Here is a 27,238-nt window from a genome sequence, read left to right on the forward strand (position 1 = left end):
CGGAGGACGGGGTCGGGTGGGGTTGCTATAAACCAGTAAGGTTGATTTGTCAGAGAGACTAACCACCCCAGTCCTCTTTTTGTCAATCACTGTGTCACACCCCCACCACCACACACAACACACTACACCACACCCACCATTTACCACTCTATAGGCTCCCCCCTGCATCACCCATCACAACCCTGCAGGGGGGCCTTTAAATTTACAATCGCAATGTGCCGGTCAGCCAGTAAACACAATATCTTACTGGATTACATAGGATTTCTGCAGCTGATCTAATGAGCAGTTATTTAGAATGTGTCAAGACCAAACATTCCAAACAGTATTTACGACATCATTTAGGCTGGCAAGCATCTAACTCACAGCCTTAAAGGGACAGTAACCCAAAAATTAAAGTTCTGTCATAATTTTCTCACCCTCTTGTTATTCCAAACCTAACGGTCGAAGAATGTGGGTAACCACACAGTTGACAGTAGCCATTGACTTCCATAGTACACACTAAAAATGCAGGGTTATTTTTTTTTTTACCTAAATGCTGGGTTGAGCATGACCCAAGTGCTGGGGAGGTTTTTTTGTCATTTTTTACTGTCAATACAAATGATGAACCCCCTCACATACCTACCCAGCGCTGGGTCGGTGTAACCCCATGTTAAGTAGTCTGTGCCAAACCGGTTAAAACTGGTTACATTTGACAGTGGCCATTTTGTGTTCTGTCCTAAGAGAAAGCTGACTGATGTTAAACTTCCTGAATGAAATTAAGCTGAAACACAATGCAGCTTCGCTGTTATATGTAACAAAGTTTCCGAGCACTTCACTGACTACAAAGTGTTTTCACGCTGGGTCATCAATCGGTCATATTGGTGGCACTGAATGTAAACAATGCCACTGAACCAAATAAAACTTGCATATTTTGCTGATTATTGCTGCTGAAAATGGTCAATTGTTGTCATGTTTTGAGCTGTACTAATCGGTCGAACTGGGAAAAACATTTGGAGTACTACAGACTGCCAAAAGTTATAACAAATCAAGGAGAAGAGTGAAAAAACTGCCTGAGGAAAAAAAGGCGTTTGTGGTTAACCAGGACAACCAAACTTAACCAGGATTTCCAGGGCAAGACTCTTGACAACATTCCTGTTTGTTCTTATCATTTCCAGTCAGGTAGGTGAAATATTAGGCTAATATCTTAATTAACCCTTTCACACGTGAGTTTAAAATATTCTAGCTGCGCCCCCAGAGTGAGTTTTTTTTTAGGCGACCGTTATTTAGAACGTATAGCCTTATTGTTTCCATGGCGACGCGTCGTGTTTGTCACGTGACACAACGCAGCCACAATAGCGCTGTTGTACACATGTATCACTTTTATATAGTTTTTCCCTTTTTATTATTAATATTCACAAACGTGCCGAGTGTATTATGAAATATCTGATATTCCGATTCTGAAATATGTGCAAGTAAATGTATTTGGAGGTTTAAACACTTTTATAATGAGCGTGTTAGTTGATCTATGCCGAGTGATGGGCGCAGCCATGATAGTTTGCGCTGAATCCAAGCTGTGGGATTTACAAAACGCAAATTCATCCTCTCCTCCCGAAAAACATTAAAGTAAGTCTCTGGTGAGCTTGGAGAAGAGCAGAGTAAACTTTATAGTTACCTACACAATGTGTATATGATATCAATAAAACGTGTCGTCAGATAACATTTGTAAGGATCATTATTGCCGCTGCCATAGACATCGGCGTGTATTTTGCTAACTATAAATGCATTGTTTTACTAGGACTTATGTATATGTAAATGTCTGGAACCTAAAATAAGCATTATATGGTTGAAAACACGGAATAGTTGCGATAATATGACAAGCGCTCAGCGCGTCCGATCTGGTTTAGCGCCAGCCAAAGCCCAAAGCAGATTTGAATTGAGCGGTTGATCACGTGACGCGCTGAACGTTCGAATCACACCGGTGTGATCGTACGCTCCAGGGACCAGCCAAGAATGATCACACTGGTGTGATCGTACGCGTGAAAGGGTTAATACTGCTTATACACATCTTTACCACCTATTAACTTTGTCAAAATATTGCACCCTTTCCTGGTTACTAAGTCTCTCTCTATATGATTTAGCAGCTTCCACATGTTTTTTTCTGTGGTTTAGACACCATAAATTAGCAGAACAATGTATTCAGTAGTACATTAACCATGCAATCCATGCTGTTGTTTACATCCAAGTATCACAAATATGGCTGCACATCTGGACAAATGACGAAATCGTGATGCAAGTGCAAAGCCTCTATATTGATAGCACACTTTTCAAACATGAATATACTGTAAGTCATTTAATAAACTGGAACAGCCTACTGATAGCAGTTTTCTTCTTCCAGATTCCCATTGGCTGCTCTTGCTGCTCCTATCACGTCCTAAAACCTTTACTGAATGTTTTTGAAGATTTTATGATTGTAAAAGACTGACTTGACAATGAATAAAAAATAATGTATATGAACTGTTCTTGTCCTATATATCCACCTTTTTCCTGAGTAACCGATGAGTGGCACCGTGAAGGATTCTAACTTACATTTGGGTGCTTTCGTGTTCCGGCCTGTTAAAAAAAAAACATGTTAAAACAGGGTATACCCAAAATAACCCAGCATGTGTTCTGTCCAATATTTACCAAGAGTTGGGTTGCCAAATAACCCAGAAATGGTTGTTTTTAGTGTATGGAGAAAAAAAAATACTATAGAAGTTAATGGCTACTAGCATCTCTTTGGTTACCAACATTCTTCAAAATATCTTTTTTTGTGGTCAGCAGAAGAAAGAAATTCATTTTGTTTGGAACTAAATGAGACTGAGAAAATAATAACAGAATTTTCACTTTTGGGTAAACTGTCCCTTTAAAGTGTCGCCTTCACTGTTGTATGGCCAATTTTCTCTTGCAAAACCCAGTCATTTTGATAGGAATTCACACTGGCGGTAATTTCTTGTGAGGGCAAAAGTTTTCCCCAAGCAGATTTAACATAAATAAAAAGAGGATGAGAGAAAAGCAAAGAGAGAAAAGAGGGAATGTGGGTGTTGGCACGATCCTCACACACTACATTAGGCCGCCGTTGTGTCTGCATTCCTGCAATACTGAACTCATTCTGTACACACAGGCAACCATACAGACGCATCTAGAGATGGTTTGATCAGGTGGATGCTTGACACATGCAATCACACAATCTCCTATCATTTGCTTTTCAAGTCAGGAAGATTAGCCTCATTCACACTGGTTTTTAAAGAGGGTTTCAGAAAATCTGGGAAGGATTTAAAAGATCTAGATTAGAACATTTGGAAACGTGTGAAATGGTTTTATACATGGGCATATTCCAACTGCTACAAATAGTCAGATTCCACAAGGATTGGTTACTAAATCTCCTTTCAATGCTTATCTCAGCACTTTTAAAGTCACTTGGGGGTGAGATTTGAAAGTTTGTACTGAATCCCCTGCTAAAAACATTCATTTAGAGACAATCCTGGGTTAATATATGGAGAACAGCATTCCTTTATTTCATCAGCAGTTTATGAGAGCGAACAATCTGCATTCAGATCTATAAAGTAAAAGCGTGTTCGTAACAGAAGGTGTGTGTTGACTGGGCTGATTGGTCTGCTGTTGGCATCAGCGTTTGTAATCTAAATGGTAATATGGGGAACTCTCTATTCGACATGAAGGTGCTGAGGGCCGTCAGCCGCGTGCTTTACAACTTCAAGTTGGCAAGACAACCATTGTAACTGCATTCAGGTGAGTGGGTGTGTGAAGAAAGGGCTGCTGGATGCCTTTTTTATTGAAAAGAATTGAATAGAATAAAACAGAATAATAAAGTACTATTACCTTGCCTTTACGCCATTCCAAAACTGCATTGTCTTCTCTATCTGTGGAACAGAAGAAAATATTTTTGAAAAATGTCCATATGTCCAAGTCTAAGTCTGATCAATTCACTTCAACTTCACATATGGCACTGACCTTCGAGGCTCTTGCAATGAACCCAAATCCAATGAATCCAAAATGTCACTTTGTGTTTTCGGGCCATGTAGGGCTTATGTTTAAATTAGTCTTTGTTGAAATCTGGTGACAGGTCTCAACAGGAAGGTCAACTGGACATACTTTAAATGCTCTCTGTTGCCTAGTTTGAAAAATGAAAGGGTTGAGGCGCTGTCCTTCTCCTTGGATTGAATGCGTTTTGTCATCAGTTGTCCGTTATATTCAACGCTTCATTTTTCAGTGCTTATTTCATGATAATATGCCAGGCGGATGTGACCTTGGATGCCACATAGCTCATCCGTAATGCATCTGGGCATCCCATTACCAGTATCAACTTTTTAAATGTTACTTTGAGCAAGGATATCTGCAAAATGACTAAATCGAAATCGTACATTTTTCAACTTGTGGTGCCATTTAACTGTCAAGCTCGAAGTGACAGTTAAATTCCCCCGCTTCAGTGGCAAACGGAGTGCAGAGAGCCATATTAAGCAGCAAAGGAGCATGAAAAGTCAATTCGATGGCATATTAAACATGAGGGCGGATGAAGCCTCAGAGCCAGCTTCAGGAACAAATTCTGTTCTGCTAGAGCCATACATAAACTCAGTACAACATAACAGATGTTATAGAGAAATAAATACATGAAGCCAGAGGGGTGATGTTAAGGAGTGCATTTGTCATTAAGGATCGCAGGAGCCTTTTTGTAATGCTGTCATCTTAAATTTCACTCATACATTTTTCAGATGACAGAACACCACAAAGGAACAATTCTAGTGAGTGATAAAACCTGATGAAAAAACATTAAATTATAAAAGAAAACAAAAAATAATTTTAAAACATTTTAAAATACCTTTTAAAAAGGTTTTAAGAAAGTATATATATAAAACTACAAAATGATAGTCCATATAGACAGTGAGAAATAAAACTTGTCTAAATTTTTAACAAGAAAAATAAATAAATAAATAAAATAAAATAAAAAAGTGCCATTTTTAGCTGATAAAACAGCACAGAGGAACACTTGTAGTGGGTGATAAAACCTGGCAAAAAATAAAATTAAATTAAATTAAATTAAATTAACAAAAATTAACAAAATAAAATAATTGCAAATAATTTTAAACCATTTTAAAATAACTTCAAAATAACTTCTTTTTAAGAAATTAAATATAAAATTAAAAACTAATAGTTACTAACTATATTATATAACTATATATATAACTAACTATAGTGAGGAATAAAACCTGTCAAAACATTAAATAAGAAATAAAAAACTAATAATTGATAGAGTGGTAAAATAAAATAAAAAAAAAAAAATAAAATAAAATAAAATAAAATAAAATAAAGCACAGAGGAACAATTCTGGTGGGTGATAAAACCTGCCAAAAATGAAATAAAATAAAAAATAAACAAAATAAAATAAAATAATTTTCAAATAATTTTTAAATGGTTTTAAGAATATAAATATATGAAATAAAAACATATAATCCTAATAGGACAAAAACTGTCAAAACATTAAATATGAAATAAAAAACTGATAATCCCTATAAAGTGATAAAACCTGTCCAACAAAAAAATAAAATCAATTTAAAAAAAAATAATTAAATTAAAATAAAATATTTGTATAATTTAAAAAATCAGATATGAAATAAGATACTGATTATCCATAGTGAGTGATAAAACCTATCCTAAAATAAAATAAAATTAAATAAAATGATTTTAAAAAGGCTTTAATAAATTAAACACAAAAAAACTAACAATCCGGCATGTTAAATCTTTTCCCTTGACCTTTGTAATTTTCCAAGGAGCATGTTTATCAAATACTCGAGTAAATATAAAAAATTCCAAGCATAACAATAATAAATCTTGCTTTTTACTTTTTTTCGTACAAAGAAATTCAGTAATTTGATTTTGAGATCTTTAAGCAAATGAATAACATAAATATATACATTTTTAGATTGGGGGTGAAATGTAACCTGAATATTTCCACCAACTCTCCCTCTCTGTCTACATTTATACATTTACATTTGTTCATTTAACAGATGCTTTTATCCCGAGTCACTTCTAAATGAGGAACATCACAAGCAGTTTGTCAGAGCCAACAATATTCCTATTACACAATGTCAAGTTTAGTATAAACTACATTAGTAAACACACTACAGCAGAAGTGGAACAGAAAGAGAACTTTTAGACTGTATAAATACACGGAAGTCGTAAAAAGTCATTTTGTTTACGGTTGTTGATTAGTGAGTGCGAAAAACACGCATATATCTCCATCACATGCACTCACACCAAGAGTTTTATTTCATTTGAAAACAGAAACTTTTTCTCTCTGTCTCCCAGTCTCTGTGACTGCTCATGTCCTTGACATTTAGTCCTCGTAACTCCTTCGCCAGTCTGTGATGTGTTACCGGTTCTATATGTTTGTATTCAGTGCATTTGTATATTCCTTCTGTATTCTCTCTGGTCAGCTCTGCAGACTGACGAAAGATTTTTTTGAGATGATGGATCCTGAGAGGAATAAAGAAAACTCAGGAGACTGACACAAAAGAGACTGAGAAAAAGGAAAAAATGAGAAGCGAGACATGAAAGTAGCGAGTCTCCTTTAGGACTTCTGATTTCCGGTGCCCAAGGCAAATACGCAAACACACAAACACACAGTAATTGATTTCATGTGAAGTGTCTTTTGATAAACTACCACTACGGTCGACTTCGTAATTCCCTCAGTAATTAATTTGCCCATGTGAAGAATTCATAATGAGTACGCCATGGTAACCTATAAAAGCTCACATGTTGTTGCTCTGATAAAGCAAAGCGCAAAAACAATTCTTACTAGGGTAGGTCATAGAACAAACCTCATTTGTGAAATAGCGAGTGGCTTATGAAGTGTTTACAAACCAGCTCGGGTGTCAGGAATCATAATGATGTGCTTGAGTTTGACACTGACATAAATGAAGCCAACACTGAAGACTCTTCATTCTGCTGAAGAACTGCACCAGCTGCTTCAGAAACAAGCACAACTGATTGTTAGTTCTTTAGAAAGTTCTTCGAACACTCGTAAGAGTTTGCAAATAATGCACTTGCTGATTTTGAACTTCCGAAGTGCAGTTTAAATGCGGCTTCAAACGATCCCAGCCGAGAAAGAAGGGTCCTATCTAGCGAAACGCTCGGTTATTTTTGTTAAAATAATACAATTTATATACTTTCTAATGTCAAATGCTCGTCTTGTATTACTCTGCCTGAACTCTGTTTTTTTCCGGTTCATGACAGTTATGGTATGTTGAAAAACTCCCATGTCATGTTCTCCCTCAACTTCAAAATTGTCCTATATTGCTGTTTCACCTTTTTTGTTAAGGGTGTTTGATCTTCTTTGCAAAGACTGGGTCAGTACTTCTGCAGCGATGTAGGATGATTTTAAAAAGATTTTTTGAAAGTTCTGAAGAAAATACAAACTGTCTTGAGTCAGAATACACAGAGTTCAAGGTGAGCAAGGCAAGATGAGCATTTGAGAATAAAAAGTATATCAATTGTATTATTTTTATGAAAACAACTGATCGTTTCGGTAGATAAGACCCTCCTTCCTCCTCTGGGATTGTTTACAACCGCATTTGGGATCGTGTGAAGCCACATTTAAACTGCATTTTGGAAGATCAAGCTCGGCGCACCATAGCAGTCAATTATATGGAGAAAAATCCTGAAATGTTTTCCTCAAACATTTTTTTTTACGACTGAAGAAAAAAAGATATGAACATCTTGGATGCCAAAGGTGGAATCTTTGTTTTGGAAATGGACTTCTCCTTTAAGATATGAGCTGCAGTGCTGAAATCGAAGATGAACATACAAGTTTCCCCAAAAATGTCTTTTTCACTCTCAGTGGCTCCAAAAATAAAAAAAGTACATTGTAAAAAATAAAAAACACAATTTGTTGAGTCAGCTTATAATAATTTGTTACCTTGCTGCCTTAAAATTTTAAGTTCAGTCAACTCAAATAAGTTTAGTCAACTTGAAATGTTAAGTTGTACTAAGTAACAACTTAGATATTTGTGTTTGCTAAACTTAACAGATGGGTAAGTAACCCAGCTGCCTTAAAATTTTAAGTTGCATCAACTCTAATATCTAAGTTCTCACTTAGTATAATTTAACATTTCAAGCTGAATAAACTTTTTTTGAGTTGACTGAACTTAAAATTTTAAGGCAGCCAGGTAACAAATTATTTTAAGTTGACTCAACAAATTGTTTTTTACAGTGTAGTTTTTCTTCGTTTGTATTTTTCTGGTCAATATATATTCAAATATATGTTGTAAAAAATAAAGTTAAATTAAATATATTTTTGAAATTTAAAATACATTTAATTTCAACCTTCATATGCCAAAATATATTTCAAATGTATTTCAAGGGCAAGAAAATACATTTCTAATCCTACAGTAGCTTATAATTAGTATAAACGCATACACTACCAATCAAATATTTTTTTGGACGGTAAGATGTTTAATGTTTTTTAAATTCTCTTCTGCTCACCAAGCCTGTATATATATTTGATCTAAAATACAGCAAAAGCAGTAATACTGTGAATTTTTTTTACTATTTAAAACAACTGCTTTCTATTTGACTACATTTTAAAATGTAATTTATTACTGTGTTCAAAGCTAAATTTTCAGCATCATTACTCCAGTCTCCAGTGTCACATGATCCTTCAGAAATCATTCAGAATGCTTTGAATTGATGATAAAAACATGTATAATGTTACAAAAGATTTCCATTTCAGATAAATGCTGTTCTTCTGAACTTTCTGTTCATCTAAGAAAGAAATTCTACTCAGCTGTTTTTAACATAATAATAAAACTGGAGTAATGATGCAAAAAATTCAACTTTGAAATCACAGGAATAAATTACATTTGAAAATATATTCAAATAGAAAACAGTTATTTTAAATAGTAAAAATATTTCAGAATTTTGCTGTTTTTGGATCAAATAAATGCAGGCTTGGTGAGCAGAGGAGACTAAAAACATTAAAAATCTTACTGTCCAAAAACTTTTGATTATGCATGGATGGAATCACCTACTACAGATCAAAACTAGACTTGCAAATGATTTATTAATATTGAACTTTTTAAGTTACATTTTCAAATGTTCTTGGATTGAAAATACTGAATATGGATATATAGTGCATATAGTTTTAAATATACTTTCAAAAAACATACAAAAATACATACTGTTTATACATACAGTGCTGCATGTAAATTTGTGGTTTGGGAATTTGGGAACTATATGTAATATTTTAATATACATTATTATATTATAAACTATATATTTTTTATGTTTTTATGTTTCTAACATAAATTAGCTTAGTATCTGTGCTGTATGTCTGTATAATTACTGCCACTTGGTTAGATATTTTGCTATATTATGCCATGTCACAAATATATATATATATATAAATGTACAACTAATGAAATAAAAATACATATTAATTAATATCATATATATATATATATAATCTATTATATGTCACATCATTTAAAACATGATAAATTACAGTTCTCTGCAGCATCACAATCTAAGACACAAATCTATTGACCTTTCAGCCCAACAGTCAATACCCAAAGGATTCAGCAGTTCTCAAAAGGGAAGGTTGTTTTATCCCAAAGGTCATGACAGTAGAATCTGACAAGGACATTTCCCAAATAGGCAATTTTATTGGCCCAGAAGTGCCTTTTATTCAATGGAAATATGCAAAATGTGGTAAATTTGCACCCTGCTGATGGAAAAGGAATGGATGGATCCAAAGTTCAGCTCTGTGTCCATTGTCCTCAACCTACATTATTCAGTCAACCTTCTCTACACCATTATTCTCAATTAAAACCACCAACATCCTCTAGATTACAGTGCAGTCAGAGCTGAGCAGTGAGCAGACCACAGGCTGGGTACATTACACTAGAGCCCTGACTCTACCATCCATCATCAATACCTCTATTCACTCCTGCACATTCCTGGATGGCCACCACAGTCGACCACCAACAGGCCATCCTTTCCAAAAATGACAAACAAATGTGTGTCTGATCTGATATTTTATGATTTAAGCACAAGTACTTAATCCACATTCACAAAAAGGTCAAGTCATTGCAGTATTGCTGATGCCTTTTCTCTCAGTTTTTCCTTTTCTATTATACAGATAATGAAAACCAGTTCTGTCCTTTGTCTATGTAATAAGGCTGACAGCAGCAGGACTGCGCAACGCTCTCGTAGAGGGGGGTTAATGCTTTAACAGCACCTCTGGAATGGCTGGAGATCAATGCGTCATGCCCTGCAGCGGCAACAACTCGACCAGTCGCATGTGATGTGGGCTGCCGTTTAATTTCACGCTTAGGATCTGAGTGCTGCCTCTCACACACAGAGAGACAGACAGAAGGGAAGAGAGATGAGAAGCAGAGAGGATGGAGTGGTTGCTGAAAATAAGGTGATGAATGGGAGAAGGCTGACAGTGAATGAAAAGATGAGTAAGTAAGAGAAAGAGATAGGAAAAAAGATTGGTATAATAAGAGGCTAACAAATAAATATACTTAAAGTAACTGAAGGGATTCAGATAAATACTCTTTACTGGAAAACAAGATTACTGACCAAGAAAATAAATGAAGTGCAACTGAGTGAGATTCTCCATAAATTATTAATATCAGAAACCAAAGATCTTGGAGGAGCTAAAAAAAAATTTATTAAACTAATCGTCCTGCACTGTTTGTGCTACAGACATGAATGATATATTAATACACGAGTAAGCACCACTCATTTTTTGTAACAAAAATGTAAAACTGTAGTAATTTAGAAATATTTAACTGTGAACATTGATATAGGTTCTGTAAAGTTTCAAGCTAAAAAAAAGGCACATTTTAATTTACACTACTTGCATTTAATCCAAAGTATTGGAAGCCCACTGAATAAAAAATGTAAAAAAAAGAAAAAAAGAAAAAAAGAAGGTAATTGCTCAAAATTCTGACTTTTTTCCTTGCAATTGTGAGTTTACATCTCGCATTTCTTTTTTTTTTTTAGTTTTTTGTCTTTTTTGCATTTCTGATGTTTTTTTTCTCAGAATTGCTTAATACAAAATTTGCAATTCTTACCATTTTTCTCAGAACTGATAAAAGTTACCTTGCCTTGAACTTCATGAAGTCTTAATAACTTGCAATTGCGAGTTTATATCTTGCATTTCTGACTTTTTTCTATGAAATGAGTTATAAACTCGCAATTTTGAGTTATAAAGAATTGTGAGATAAAAGTTTGTAATTCCAAGAAATGAAGTCATCAAACACATCTCGCAATTCTGTTTTTATTTCTTGCAATTTTGAGTTTATATGTCGCAGTTCTGACTTTATAACTTATAACTTGCAATTGCGAGTTCCTATGTCACAATTCTGAGAAAAAAATCAGAATTGCAAGCAAAAAGTCAGAATTGTGAGATACAAACTCACATTTGCAAGAAAAAGTTTTCTTGCAATTCTGACTTGATTTCTTGCAATTTTGAGTTTATATCATGGAATTCTGAGAAAAAAGTCTGAATTGTGAGTTTATATCTCCAAATCTGACTTCATAACTCGCAATTGCAAGTTTATATCTTTCATTTCTGACTTTTTTTTTCTCAGAATTGAGATATAAACTTGCAACTGGGAGTTATAAAGTCAGAGTTATGAAATAAATTTTCACAATTCTCAGAAATGAAGCTATAAAATCACAATTCCAAGATACAAACTTGCATTTGTCAGGGAAAAAAAGTCTGAATTGGAAGTTTTATCTTGCATTTCTCGCAATTGTGAGTTTAGAAATTAAGTTTAAGTCAGAATTGTGAGAAAAAACATCAGAACTGTGAGATAAAAAGTCGTAATAACCTTTTATTTTTTATTTAGTGGCAGAAACGTGCTTCCATACCAAAGTGACAGTTTAGATAAAACTGCACTCCCATGTGCCCAAAAAGTGCAGCACCAACTCTATTAATTCAACTATAAAATATACTAAAATAAATATGTAGTGTGGAATAAATTTGAAGCTCCTAACAAACACTCAAAACAGTACTCAGTCACACAGCAGCTTATCAGAGGAACATTACAGAGATACTTCATAAGTATTTACCAAATGAAGTATATAAATTCAACTGGAACACTTCAGCTGAGCTGATCCTCATACTGTTTACGGAAACAGTCTCCAACAGGAAAGAACTCCCAGCAGCGTTCTTGAAACATCTTCCACACATATGACTCCTGTCGAGATAAAGAGTGCAGCACTCACAATTTACTTTAGTTACATTGTATCTCAAGGATCAGTTGTTATATGCTGTAATGTATTATTAGGCACACATCCTTCACTCTGAAACTGTCCAAATATCTTTTTCAATAAAGATTCATGGCAATCTTTACCTGTCCAGTGTGTTCTGTGACATCCTTATTGATGAGATACATCAGAAAGAACCTAAGGGCAAACAAAACAATTGAGAAACAAAGGAAACAAGTCTCCCATTTTACCCAAGCTAAACCAAGCATTGTTTCTTCAACTTTAGATCAAAATTTGATTGACATAAATAACAGTATTTTCATGTTTTGTGGATACAGTTTTATAGTAATACAATATTCTGCGAATATTCTCATAGCTTCATGAATTTAAGGTTGGTCTACTGATGTCTCATGGACTATTTTAACAATGTCCTTACTACCTTTCTGGGCCTTGAACATGTTAGTTGCATTGCTGTCTATGCAGGGTCAGAAAGCTCTCAGATTTCATCTAAAACATCTTAATTTGTGTTTCGAAGATCTTACGAGTTTGAAACAACACGAGGGTGAGTTATTAATGACAGAATTTTAATTTTTGGTTAAATTAACCCTTTAAAGGTCCATCTGGAAACCAGCCAATGTGACATCTGTGACAATGATCGCTTATCAGGACCAAAATGCTGGATTTTCAAATGTATGTCAAGTTCTCAGCACCACTGTTAACTTGCACAACAATCCAGCCTTTTATTCCAGGTACATCGACTTTACATTTTCACATCCCTAAACATGACACTAAACAAAACCAACTGTGACTGGTTGGTCTACATGTCAATCAAATGGCCTCTTGGGCAGTCCTTGGCCTATGAAAGATGGGATGGAGTCCAGACCTTCTGCCCTCGGCCCTGTGTGAGACTAGCTCTCTGTCCTGACCAGCTGCACAACAGACTCATTTTCCACCAGAATACTAATCTCAGAACTGCCTTTAAAATTGTGACTGATCTCACACCTGTTCTGCAGGTCTTTTGTACTCACAGATAGTTGGCCAGGTTGTGCTCTTGCAAGGAGTGCGACTCGAAGCCATGGGGCACCGTATCAAAATACTCGCTCCCAATGCCACAGATAAAACACTTAGTCTGCAGGAAAAAAACAGACGCCACATTCCGTGTTTAATTATACATGCTCAATTAGCATAAAACCCACAACTACACCGAAGAGCGGCTGACATAGATTAATGACGTATTTACTCGCAGAGAAATAAAATATTAATTTACAAGTGCAGTGTAGCTCTGATTTATAATTAAAGAGATGTTTAGTTTTCGATAAATTAATTCAGTGTGTTAATTGGAACACAAGATGACAGTCGTCATAAATCTGAATGGATTCACGATGTAGCGTGGTGCTAAATGTGAATTTTAATGTGAAAACTCACCTCCATGTCCTCTTTAACCTGCTCCTGCTGGTCTCTCAACTCGCCAAACGCATCAATGATCAGACCTTTTCAGAGCAATTTACCAGTCACAACACAATTAAGTTTATGCCTAACATTTGAGTCATGAGTATTATTCCACACTCTTTTAGCATCATACAGTCCTCAGATCTCTTCCCATAAACCCCTCTCAGCATGTGAGAGCGTGATCTTTTAATGAAACTCTCCAGCGCTGCTCAGCATGACTCGAGTTAGAGGACAGACTAAATAATTAAAACCCAACACTTAGGCTCATTGTCCTTATTGAAATTTAGTACACACATCATTCATTTCAAGTGTTTTTCGCAATTTCAATAAACGACTCTCACAATCACTCTGTCACTTACCCTGAATGATGGCAAGAAGGATGACAATGACGAAAAAGAAGAAAGTGATGTCGAAGATGATGCGGTAGAACTCAAACTCGTCACCAGCCGGGTCTTCGATTTCATCTCCAATCCCTCCTCCGGCTCGCACACCAACGTACATGTGGAACATGTAACACTGTGCACAAATGCACATTAATATTTACAGATTAATTCACTGCACCAAAACAGTCATAATTCAGTTGTACACAGTCATTTTTCACTACCTATTTTTAAAAGAACCCCTGGTATTAAGACTAGTATGGCTTAATATAACATAAATGATGTCTCTTACTAAAATATGTAGTAGAAAACCCATGAAAGACTTACGTTATTGAAAAAAATCCACATATTTTGGACTATGGGGGGGCGCCATTATGACGTGGATTAATTGCACTCGGTGAGCTAGTTCACCACAACACAACTCGGAAAATAAAATACTGATGCGATGACCACAGCTACTAAAAGTGCTTATAGGTGGTGATGGATATAAGTGTAGTTTTAAACCAAATGCCGTACCATTGTTTTTTTTTTCCCACAAGAAGTCTAAATGCCCCTGATATCGAGTGAAATCCATGCTGAGAAACTCCTTCAGTGTATGCGGCGTCGTGACAAGCGTCAGCATGTTTACATCCTGCCAGGATGGCATCTAGTGTTTCTTGTCTCTGCCATTTGTAAGCTCTTTCAGTAGCTGTGGTCTACTAAAAGCCTCAAAGGCATTAGGGCTAAAGTGAAGAGAACAAAGAAACGGGTCTTTAGGAAGTTTCATTTGTCTACAGGCATCTTCCCATTCTTTTCTTCTTAGGAAAAGCACTCAAGACTTTTATTACTGCTCTTGTTGCCCTTTCACTGAAAATTACAACCAAAAGCCGCACAATGTGGCATCAGTATTTTATTTTACAAGTTGTGTACTCTGAGTTGCGCTGGGTAAAAAACAGCAATGGGTAGCACCGGTAGCTCAGGGTGCAACCAGCAAAGCATTAACAATGTTACAAAAGATTCCTATTTCAAATGCATGCTGTTCTTTTGTACCTTTCGTTAATCAAAGAATCATGAAAAAAAATGTACCACAGTTTCCACTAAAAATATTATTCAAACACTGACAATAGTAAATGTTCTTAAGCACCAAATCAACATATTAGAATGATTTCTGAAGGATCATATGACAGTGAAGACTGAAGAAATGGCTGCTGAAAATTCAGCTTTGCCATCACAGGAATAAATAGTACTTTAAATTGTAATAATATTTTACAATATTACTATTTTTACGGTATTTTTGATCAAATGCAGCCTTGGTGAGCATAAGGACTAAGGAAAAAAAAAAAAAAAAAAAAAAAACCTTAAACCTTTGAACATCAGTTTAAGTTAAAGGTACACGATAAAAGAGGGATACTCACTGTGAGCATATCATCACATTTCATGTCCACTGGTTCGCCATCTTCGCTTTTGTTGTAAAATTTACGGAAGAAGTTAAAGGCAACCACAGTGTAGAGATAGACAACCACAGCCAACAGTCCCACTGTCAAAACCAGCTGAAACACAGACAACAGCCTTTCATCTCACCTTCTCACATAGACAGTGACCCAATACACAAAACACAGTGACACACAAAAAAAAAAAAATGTATGAATGTTGTTGTATTAGATGACAACAACAAAAAGAGAAACCAGCTGGCAATGCTCTTTAAAGATGGCACTAGAATATCAAAGAATATCAACCAAAAATATACACTATTGTTCAAACGTTTAGTGTGAATGAATTAATCAAAAGTAGGCCAGTACACTTCAATAAAAAAAGAGATAGGGACTGGTGTCTGTGAATATTAAGCCGCAAAAATACTATTTAAATATGAATCCTGTATGTTCTGCTTATCTCTGGGAATGAATAGGACGGACGTGTGGCTTCATTTATGGAAGGCCAAATGGTTCAAAACCATGAGTTTTAATATGTCAGCAACACATAAATATGTATATTTAACGCATATATGACTCTGGTCCACAAAACCTGTCACAAGGGTCAATTTTTGAAATTGAGATTTATACATCATCTAAAAGCTGAATAAATTAGGACAAATGGTTTGTTAGGATATGACAATAAAAATTGCGTGAACCATTTGGCCTTCCATATTTGTTTACTGCACACATACTGAAGCTGCCTCAAAATATAAGTACATGAACACATATCATCTCATAATCTCTAGAACCGCTCTGGGAAGCCACTTCTTGAGTATTTTACAGTTTCTTTTGAGAAAAACTATTGCCATATCATATACAAACAGAAACTTAAAGGTCTTCACATTTTAATTTTTCTAGACTGTAATCATTAAAACAGTCTAGAAAAATTAAAATGGAAAAAAAAAAACAGAATTTGGAAAAAAATAAAACGGATTTCATAGGGCCCTATATTATTATCAAGTCAAGTCAGGTCACCTTTATTTATATAGCACTTTATACAGTACAGACTGTGTCAAAGCAGCTTTACAGTGTAAAACAGGAAACTAGTGTGTCGATAATGAAAGAGGACAAAAGTAAGTCTAACTTCGTTCAGTTCTCTTCAAATAGTGTCTGTGCAATCAAGCTGACAATATCGCTAGAAATGAAGTGTCCCCAACTAAGCAAGCCAAAGGCGACAGTGGCAAGGAACCAAAACTCCACTGGTGACAGAAATTGAGAAAAAGACCTTGGGAGAAGCCAGGCCCAGTCAGGGGGTCAGTTTTCCTCTTGCCAGACGAAACCATAATGACAGTATAATGACATTCATTCATTTGTGACTTGAGGGTTTAAATACATTCTGGGGCCACTATATAGACACACACAAACGCACACTAAATGTTGTACCTGTTTGCCATTATGTGTAACAGATGACAGTATGGTGCGCAGTGTTTTGAAGCCCATGGCGATGTCTAGCAGGTGGGCAGCGAAGAAGAAATTGTTATAATGACCCAGAACTGACACAAACATATACCATGCCAGGTAAAGGAAGGACTGAGAGAAAGAAAAACACAATTTCATTTTAGATTTGATTCATTCGGGTATAACATGTTGCACGTTCAAAGAGTCAGGGATCTTACATTGTCGGTGAAAACCACTCCCAGCTTCCATATCTGATACTTCACATCAATGGTGTTTAATCTGAAGCTGTGAAAACATGAGAATGATTTATCTGATTTCTTTTAAGCCTATCGTATTGAACACTGCTGCCATCATCTGGCACACACTGTAACCTTTTTCTTATTGTAAGTCTGTGCAGATGAACTGCTTTGGCTGTTTTGGTTGATGAAATAAATATGGTAAATAGGAAAGGGTCAGGGTCAGAGGGTCGTAACTCACAGGGCAACCTTTTGTACGGGTCTCTTGCACTCCTGAGCCTCCGAGCTGAAGTCCAGAGCAGCTTTATCCAAACCCAGCAGCTCACTGACGCGTGCCGATCCATACAGCTCTCCATATTTCGCCATCACCTGCAGCATGGAAAGCATCACAGAATTAATCAAACACAGAAAAACCATTTGAACCTTCATCTTAAATCAAACAGCTTACTGTACCACATCCAGGGAGTAGAGGATTGTTAGTTGTACTGAACCTAAGTATTAAAGTCAGCATGCACCGTCCATGCTACAGATATGAATGATATCTCAAACCATGTTTCCTACTGTGGAGAGGTCTGCTGTTAGACACTAGATTTACAATTGTCACCCGGCGGATGATAAATAAAAAGCATCCTATAGTCTGACACTGAAAGAGGAACCTGAGACTGAATGTCAGAGATGCTTGGGGGTTAGCCAGTAAATAACCTAAAGAAACCTATCAGAACACCCTAGCAACTGCTTAGCAACACTCTGGCAATTACCACAACACCCTACCATCATGACAGTGAGCTGACATGTCATTTTTTCATCTAAAATGTGTAGAAAATCTGTTAAAATTCAATATAAAACAGTAATTAAAAAGGAAATATTAATATTAAATAATGTTAAAATTGTATTAATAATAAAAACTATTTAAAAATTACATATTTATTATTTTAAATATTGAAATTATGATTAAGATTAGACAAATTTAGACCAGGATTAATTTTAGTTTAATCTTAAAATTAAGATTAAGACTAAAAGAGTCACAGATGTTAAGAGTTTTAAGATACTTCATAGTCAGATGTTTTTAAATGGCCAAAAAACTTTGTACCTTTGTTTGTTGTTTTATAACTAAAAATTAATATACAGTGATATGCGAAAGTTTGGGAAACCCTTGCAAAATCTGTGAAAATTTGAATAAATTTAACAAAATAAGAAAGATCATACAAAATGCATGTTACTTTTTATTTAGTACTGTCCTGAGTAAGATTTTTTACATAAAAGATGTTTACATATAGTCCACAACACAAAAAATAGCTGAAATTATAAAAATAACCCACTTCAAAAGAACTCTTGGTCCTTAATACTGTGTGTGGTTATCTGGATGATCTATGACTGTTTTTTTGTTTTGTTTGTTTGTTTGTTTTATTAAAAACATGCAAGTATCTTTTGTTGCTTCCGAAGGTCAGTACAAAAAATTATATTTCAACAAAATAAGAAAAATTTGGACATCTTCATCCTGTTCAAAAGTTTTCACCCCCCTTTTGGAGCATCAGTGAATGTTTGAACCTTTTTTAATATTTTTGTGTGAGTCCCTCAGTTGTCCTCAGTGTGAAAAGATGGATGTCAAAAAGATGCTGGAAAAATGAAGTATCTGCAGGACCTGGAGAATTTTTCTGAACAGTGCTCAGTTTAACTGTTCAGAACAAACAAGCAACTCATGAACAGCCATCAAAACACAAAAAAAAACAGATCATCCAGGTAACCGCACACAGTATTAAGAACCAAGGGTTCCCAAGCTTTTGAAGGGGGTTATTTTAAAATTAAATTCAGCTATTTATTTGTCTTGTGGACTATATGTAAACATCTTTTATGTAAAATATCATACTCAGGACAGTACTAAATAAAAAAACATGCATTTTGCATGATCTCTCTTATTTTGTTAAAATTATTTACATTTTCACAGATTCTGCAAGGAGTTCCCAAACGTTTGCATGCCATTGTAAATACTGCACGAGTCACAATGTTTGGGTTGTGAGCTACAGTTTTGAAACTAAATTTTCAGAGCAAATGTTTAATTTGTTCATCTTACCTTTCTTTTCACAAATTTATCCCAATAATTACTTGGGTATGATCTGAAAAACAGCACAGAAAACAGAAAATTGCACTGAAGAGGTGTAAAATTTGCAGTGTGTAGTTGTGACAGACAATCACTGTTCATGTTCAGAAATTTACGAGACATAAAGTCACACAGCTCTTACGGTGTATTGATGACCATTCTGTCCCACTGGCCTTTAATGTCATCTTCAGAAGGTTGCTCTGTGATGTAGAGTCCATCAAACTCCAGTTTACGAGCCAGCTCCTTTTCTCGTTTAAAAATGACTAAAGGAACCTGTCAGATGGTGATAAAGTTAGTTGGATGAGACCATATTTAAAGGATTTTTAAGCCTGGAAATGATCTTGAATTAAAAAAATTAAAAACTAAGGAAGAATGATCTATGTCTTTTGATGTATTCTGATTCTGACCTATTTCCAGATCACTTATATTAAGTAAATTTGTGACGCTGATCATGTAAACTCTGTAAAGATGATCAGATGTTCCATAGATGCTCTTTGGAAATTCTCAAATAATGCTGGAAAATATGATCAGGCTCATGCAGCTCAAATCTAAAATAAAGTGAAAAATAGAAGTATTTCTCTACTGGATTCAGACTTGTGGACCCCACTGTTTGTTTAGTTTCACCATAAGATATATAGTAGGTTATTTGCACAGGAACAAAACTGAAGTGGTTGTTGTGTTGCGTGACGTGTGTGTATAACCTTCAGACAGTAGTAGCCGATGATGCATCCGAGTGAGATGAGTGTGTGCAGGACAGCCAGGCTGTGAAGAATCATTTTCATGTAGCCACTGTTCTCTTCTAGCTCAAAATAAACTTCCTGTGAACCCTCAGTGCTGTCGTCAGGAAAAGTGATTTCGACATGCCCATTGTCATCAATGGTCGATGAAACCTAAACAAAACAATTATATAAGTTTTTACCCTGCATAGTTTACTGGTGCAGTGGCGTCGCTAGGAATTCACCGGGTCAATTTGCTATGGGGATCCCTCAAAATCATGTTCATTCTGGGCCTTATAGACTCTGCCCCCCTTTTATTTTCCCCCTGGTGAAAATAGCTAGCTGAACTCCCAAGCTGGATAAGCTGGTAGTCAGTTATTTCAGCTGGTTTCTCAATCCAAGTGGCCTAAAAACATCAAAGCAGACCAGCCTGACCAAAAAGATTAAAGTTGTTTTTAAGCAAGGAAATCAATACTCGCCTTGTAGAACAGAAGAATAAAATTGATGGCAAAGGTAAGAAACAGAGCCAACAATCTCATGTTGTAGAAATTTCTTGCAAAACAGTTCTGCAGAGAAAAGACATACTTTCAGGTCATGACATAACATATGGATGTTCATATGGTTAAACATCTGTAGCTTGTACTGTGCAGCTGGAAAACAGCAGAGAGAGAAACACACCAGCAGTTTGGTCTTCTGAGAGCAGATTGTTTTCCAAACAGCTGATTCCTGGATTTCATTTTCATCTGGTTTTGAAGAGCTGAGCTTTCTAACTCTCCTTTTAGGCTTCTTTTCCCCTTTATGTTTATCCTCATCACTGCAAAATTTAAAGGCAATATCTTTAAATTGCACTCACAAGCTGCACATTATCCTTCAGAAATCATTCTAATATGCTAATAAAACTAAATGACTTTTTATCAAATATGAAGTATTTGATCATTTTCTGTGGGAGTAACCGTAATTCCTATTTTATTTTCACACACTTTGGATTGTTCAGGGATTGAACATCCTTTGTACTCAAAGGTACAATCGAGAAAATTCAAAGATCTCTTCAGATGTTCCCTGAGCTTCCCATGGGGTAGAGTAATGATACACTTAAAAGCTAAAAATCAGTAGTGTTCCTTGTTAAAACAGCAGTATTTTCTGTTTTCACAGTTTTATCTCTCCCCAGTCTGGAGCACTCACAAAGCCGTCTTAGTCACTGAATCCTCCTCCTCTTGTGCCTCATGAAAATCCTCCTCACAGATTTCTACCTGTTTGTAACATTAAAAAAGCAGACATACAGTAAATGCACATAAATGGACACAAACTAAGGGGACACAAATGTGGACGCATTTGGACGCAAGTGCATAAAGTGGATACAACATTTGCTTATTAAACACGTCAACACGAATGTCAACTTATTGGACAAACATGTTTAAAGTGGACACAAATGTCCATTCAGTGGTCACAAATGTTAACACAAATGTCCTCTCATTTAAAACAAATGTCAACTTTTTGGACAAAAATTTTCAAAGTGGACACAAATATCTATATAGTGGTCACAGATGTTAACACAAATGTCAACTTATTGGACAAAAATGTTCAAAGTGGACACAAATGTCAACTTACTGGACAAAAATGTCCACTTACTGGACACAAATGACAACTTATTGGACACAAATGTCCATTAGTGGTCACAGATGTTAACACAAATGACCACTTATTGGACACAAATGTCCACTTACTGGACACAAATGTCAACTTATTGGACAACAATTTTCAAAGTTGGACACAAATGTCCATTTAGTAGTCACAAATGTTGACACAAATGTCCACTTATAGGACACAAATGTCAACTCCGTAAACAGCATTTTTTAAAGGATACAAATATCCACTTCATGGGCAAAAATGTCCAAAAATTAACCAAACGTCTAGTAACCAATACCATGACTTAAAGAATTCCATTCAAATTTAAAATGTTTTTACATTGTAGTAAGTTAACAGTAGTATACTCAAGACTATTGACCTGATATTTGGACGTGTTTAGAAATTCATCCAGACTGGCATGTTGGTCTCTGCTCGACAGTGTGTACTTTCCTCCTTCCTTCTTCAAACACAAGCCGAAAATATCTGTGAGAAGCTGGGGGTCCCTGGACACCGCGGACAGATCCAGACTCATGCCTCTAAGGCTACCGCAAGAAGAAAAGGCACGTGTATGACACATATTATTCTCTCTGACCGCTCTTTCTCCGAACCCAATGGTCTCAACCATGGTAGGATCCCGGAAGTCACCTAAAAGGTCGGCCAGTTTCACCTCTTTAGCCACGTCAATAATCCATCCACTCAAGAAGATGTGGTAGAGCAGATAAAGGCAGAACCAAACCAGACCTAAAAAGGCATGAGTGATAAACAACAGAACATTGTGGAAGAATGAGAAGATCGCTAAGATGATACTTCTGATGGTTATCCTCTTTAAGTGTTTTCTGATGTTCATTATGGAAAAGGTCATCCTGTTGTCTTCAGCAAGGTTTTCATTTTTCTCCACCTTGTCTTTCTCCTCCTTGTCATCTTTCGCTTTCAGTTCCTCCGCACTCTCTGAACCAGATATTTGTGCAGCAAGCTGCATTTCAAAGATGGTGTCTTCACAGAAGTTGACAAATAGCTCCATCTTTTCCTTCTCTCCTCCCTTATTCACAACATCAAAGATGAACTGCCGTTTGCTCTCCTTCACCTGAATCATTAAGAACACGCATTCATATAAAACACACATTAGTAGACCAAAAAAGCACATTTAGCAAATTATTATTTAATACCTGTGGTTTCTCCCACTGTGTGCGGCTGGATTCGCTAATCTCAAAGTAGACCCTTTCGATCCGTTTCCCGCTGCCCAGGATTTCGATCCTTCCCAGGTGAGGATGGAAATACTTAAGCACACTCTCGGCCAGCTCTAGGAAATTATGCAAGCGCCCATCATTAGGCATGTGCTCAGACAGATTGGTTAGAAGAACAGCCACGTTAAAGCCGATATCTTTGGCTGGTTCATGAAATCGTGTCACAAAGTCTGGGTAATCCAGAAGATCACTTTCTGCCGTCTCCACACAGGATAACAAGAACTCGATCTCTGATTGAGAGTAGCGCTTGAACCCTTCCATAGCTCGATGGAAGTCCTTCTTGGTAATGAGTCCTCTGCCGTCTGGATCATATTCGTGAAAGGCTTCAGACGATGTGAGGTCTTTGAGTTTGAGGAACATGTCAAAGAACTTGAGGATCATCTCCACATTGCTGGATGATTCTACTAGCATATCTACCATCTGTTTGCCAATGGTCCCATTCACTACATTTCCTAGAAAGACAAAGAAATATTTGTGACCCTGGACCACTAAATCAGTCATAAGGGTCTATTTTTTTTTCGAAATTGAGATTTATACATCATTTGAAAGCTGAAAGCTTTCCATTGATGTATGGTTTGTTAGGATTAAGACAATATTTGGCCGAGATAGATTTGAAAATTTGAAAACTGAGGGTGCAAAATAATCTAAACATTGAGAAAATCACCTTTTGTCTAAAAGTTCTTAGCAATGCATGTTACTAATCGAAAATTAAGTTTTGATATATTTACGGTAGGAAATGTACAAAATATCCTCATTGAACATGATCTTTACATAATATCCTAATGGTTTTTGGCATAAAAGAAAAATCTATAATTTTGACCCATACAATGTATTGTTGACTATTGCTACAAATATACCCACGCTACTTATGACTGGTTTTGTGGTCCAGGGTCAGATTTATGTTGAGGTACTTATCACTGAACAGAACTTGTTTCATAATTAATGAACTTTACACAGATATTAAACTGAACCAACATAAAACTAACTGGAGCTGAATAATGGCACTACTGTCTTGCTACAGGTGCTTTAGAGCAGAATTTTGCATTTGCATCTCCATCAATGATTCTGTTACTTTTCTGTTTAATTAGACTTGACATTCTCAAAATGACTGTTGGACACTTTCACACTATAGGTTTTGGAGTGGACTTCCAGAACAAAAATTTACAGATAATTTACTCACCCCCTTGTCATCCAAGATGTTCATGTCCTTCTTTCTTCAGTTCAAAGAAATTATGTTTTTTGAGAAAAAAAATTCAGGAGTTTAAATGCAGCTTCAAAGGGCTCAAAATGATCCCAGCCGAGGAAAAAGGTCTTATCTAGCGAAACGATCTGTTATTTTTTAAACAATTTACAATTTATATACTTTTTAAACTCAAATGCTCGTCTTGTTTAGCTCTGCATGAACTCTGTGCATTCCGGTTCATGAAAGTTATGGTATGTCAGAAAACTCCTATCCCATTTTCTCCTTCAACTTCAAAATATTCCTAAATTGGGATCATTTAGAGCCCTTTGAAGCTGCATTTAAACTGCATTTTGGAAGTTCAAACTTACTGGCACCATTTAAGTCCACTATATGGAGAAAAATCCTGAAATGTTTGCCACAAAAAAACTATTTCTTTACGAGTGAAAAAAGAAAGATATGAACATTTTGTATAACAAGTAATTATCTTTACATTTTTGTTCTGGAAGTGAACTACTCCTTTAATTGGTGCAAAAGTGGGTTTCCAGTCATATGGATGCCAATACGCGTTCGCAGTTGATATGAAAACAAGTGCAATTTTGTTTGTGTAAAGATTTTTTAGAGTAAATCCAACATAAAAACAAGGACCCAACAATTCAACCAAATGCAAAAGCAGACTGATATTAGTATACGGACATTTATTTGGATAATCAACAATGCCGCATTTTTAAGAAACAGAAGTAGTAAATGGAAAAGCATTAAATTCAAAGACTTTTATTGATTCTCCTACCTTCAAGCATGGAAAGCAGCATTACCACCATGTCTTTTTGTAAGTCCATCAAAGTCTTCAGCAGCTCTATTTGTCTAGAATCCTGCAGACACAAAACACCATTATTTTCTCTTTTATTGCCTGGAGTTTCCCACATTTTTCTTTGCAATGAATAAATTAGCACATAAGATTTAAAATTATTTGTCTATAGGCTAACCTGAGAAAGCTTCATTTGCATATGGGCAAACACATGGAGGAAGCCAACTACAGCATCCCACAGACGACTGTGGGCCAAACTCTGCTGGTTGCCTGTACACGGACCCTAAATTAGACAATTATAAGCTTTAATTGATGTTAGCGAAAGAGATTAATTAAACAAGTTGCATCAGAATATGAAAACACCACACTGTGTTTTGTATACAAAGGCTTCTGACCTCAGGCTACTAAGAAGCATTTTTTTAAATAAAACATTGAAAAGGAGGGAATAATAGAATCTCAGAACGTGCAGTTATCAAAATATCACTCATTATCTTTACATTTTGGCCTGATTTTTCATACAAGCCACATCACCGCTGACCCATTTGCTTATGTGCAATTACCTGAATGTATTCAGTGAGTGTGTTGAACACTTGCTTGGCCACGTTGATGGCTTTGGAGAAGTTGTGCTGGCCACGCTCATCGATCACATCCTTCCCTGAATAATACCAGTAGAAATCGCTGATGGACTCCTGTAGATATGAGGCCATCCATCATTCTCAGTATCAGACAAACAAAATGGAGGTGGGCTGTCAGCAGTGAATGGTTTATGGAAATATTATTTGGCGATAATCTCTGTCTCAATGTTTTGGGCCCTTCTCCATTCGGCGCTGAAACTCCCAAACCACTTACAGCAGCAAACATGCATTTTTCATGTATATTACAGACAGGGAAAATGAAAAATGTAAGAAACTAGTGTTTAGGGTTGAGTCAGTGGGCTTGCCTGGACCCTGAGCAGATAGTCCACGGTGGAGATGATGATGTTGACTGTTGTGTTGTTTCCAGTTTGAGTCCGCAGGTAGTTCTGGAAATCTGTGAGAAAATTTTCAGACTTCAGTTTTTACAAAAATAGAACAGAATATTGACACTGTTTAAGATTGATGTGTGCAAAATAGGGCTGTCAATAGATTACACTAATCAATAATGAACAATCTAATGATTTAATGTGTATGTAACATCATTAATCTTTCATTTAGAATGTACAGACTGTTTTTCCATTTCAGTTTTATGGATTCATTTCCTTCTTGACGATACAAAACAAAACAACAAACATGTTTCGGTTGCTAGCCTTACAATAGTGCACCAGTGGGTTTCCAATACTGCCAGTGGTGTTTTTTTGCTTATCAGTGATATTTCAAACATGTCAAGTTCCGAATAGAATAAAATCCACTTCTAAATACTGCAAATATTGTTAGAAGTCTCACCTGGATTTGAGTTCCCTAGTAAAAAAGTAATAGATTTAAAATGCATTTCTTTTATACTAAGTATAATTCAATACTATTGACATATTTCCTAACATATCGCTTGAGATTTACTGACATAACAATTGTAATTAAACTTTATTTGGAGTGCTACTTGTGCAAAATGCACATTTCTTAATATTAAGCCTAAAATATGTTTTAATGTCACTATTGATGAGGATTGTGTGATCTTTATCAGTCTTTAAATGCAAAATATTTAAAGTGTACCTAAAGTATACTTAAAATAGTTCCACTTTAGCACAATTAAATATACTTAAGTATATTTTTAGTTGGAATTCAGCACTACTTCCGCACAAATAAAGTGCATTAAGTACAAAATTAGTTGTTCTAATTTAGCAGACAGTAAATATACCAGTTTGGTAAACAAAAAGTACAATTGTAGGGCATTTTTATTAAGTACGTAAAACATAAATGTATTTGTAGTATACTTAGCATGAAATAAAAGTATTTTAAATACATTTTAGTATATTTATTTTTCACTAGGGTTACACGGCCAGTCAAAAGTTTTAAAGCACTTGACTGCATTTCTCATCTTAAAACCTGATTTAAAGGCTCTTAAATGCTTGAACATGGTTTTAAAAATGAATATAATCTTAAAAATATTTACGTATTTATTTACTTACATACTTGTCTACTTAAAATACGTTGTAATTTATAGTGTGCAAATCCGTAAACTAATCTATAAACACAGCAAGGAATATAGTAAAACAGTAATATTGTAAAAAAAAAAAAAAAAAAAAATGTTTTAATTTTTTACAATTTAATAGCACTGAATATAACTGAATTTTCAGCAGTTGTTACTCCAGTCTTCAGTGTTACATTCAGAAATCATTCTAATATGCCGGTTTGTTGCTCAAGAAACATCAATATTTTGTCAATATTTGAAATAAATATATTTTGTTACATTATACATTTCTAAACT

At 35.5% G+C, this 27,238-nt stretch overlaps 1 protein-coding gene across 1 annotated transcript in view; it reads right to left on the minus strand.

The window, feature by feature from the left end:
- Positions 1-10,503: 10,503 nt before the first annotated feature.
- The window catches only part of ryr2b (ryanodine receptor 2b (cardiac)), a 65,648-nt gene continuing 48,913 nt past the window's right edge, over positions 10,504-27,238 (minus strand). Inside the window, exons 80-100 of the mRNA XM_051133291.1 lie at positions 25,779-25,867; positions 25,399-25,527; positions 25,017-25,121; positions 24,821-24,902; positions 22,773-23,302; positions 21,986-22,690; positions 21,163-21,230; positions 20,659-20,794; positions 20,460-20,546; positions 19,966-20,154; positions 19,407-19,537; positions 19,238-19,280; positions 17,408-17,535; positions 17,149-17,215; positions 16,916-17,062; positions 15,476-15,610; positions 14,061-14,217; positions 13,678-13,742; positions 13,281-13,381; positions 12,399-12,450; positions 10,504-12,242 (exon numbers count right to left, since the gene is read on the minus strand). Of these exons, the coding sequence (XP_050989248.1) occupies positions 12,147-12,242; positions 12,399-12,450; positions 13,281-13,381; positions 13,678-13,742; positions 14,061-14,217; positions 15,476-15,610; positions 16,916-17,062; positions 17,149-17,215; positions 17,408-17,535; positions 19,238-19,280; positions 19,407-19,537; positions 19,966-20,154; positions 20,460-20,546; positions 20,659-20,794; positions 21,163-21,230; positions 21,986-22,690; positions 22,773-23,302; positions 24,821-24,902; positions 25,017-25,121; positions 25,399-25,527; positions 25,779-25,867 (3,242 nt within the window). The 3' untranslated portion in view covers positions 10,504-12,146. The remainder of the gene's footprint in view (positions 12,243-12,398; positions 12,451-13,280; positions 13,382-13,677; positions 13,743-14,060; positions 14,218-15,475; positions 15,611-16,915; positions 17,063-17,148; positions 17,216-17,407; positions 17,536-19,237; positions 19,281-19,406; positions 19,538-19,965; positions 20,155-20,459; positions 20,547-20,658; positions 20,795-21,162; positions 21,231-21,985; positions 22,691-22,772; positions 23,303-24,820; positions 24,903-25,016; positions 25,122-25,398; positions 25,528-25,778; positions 25,868-27,238) is intronic.

The sequence above is a fragment of the Labeo rohita genome, chromosome 17 (assembly GCF_022985175.1).
Source record: "Labeo rohita strain BAU-BD-2019 chromosome 17, IGBB_LRoh.1.0, whole genome shotgun sequence".
Lineage (NCBI taxonomy): Eukaryota > Metazoa > Chordata > Actinopteri > Cypriniformes > Cyprinidae > Labeo > Labeo rohita.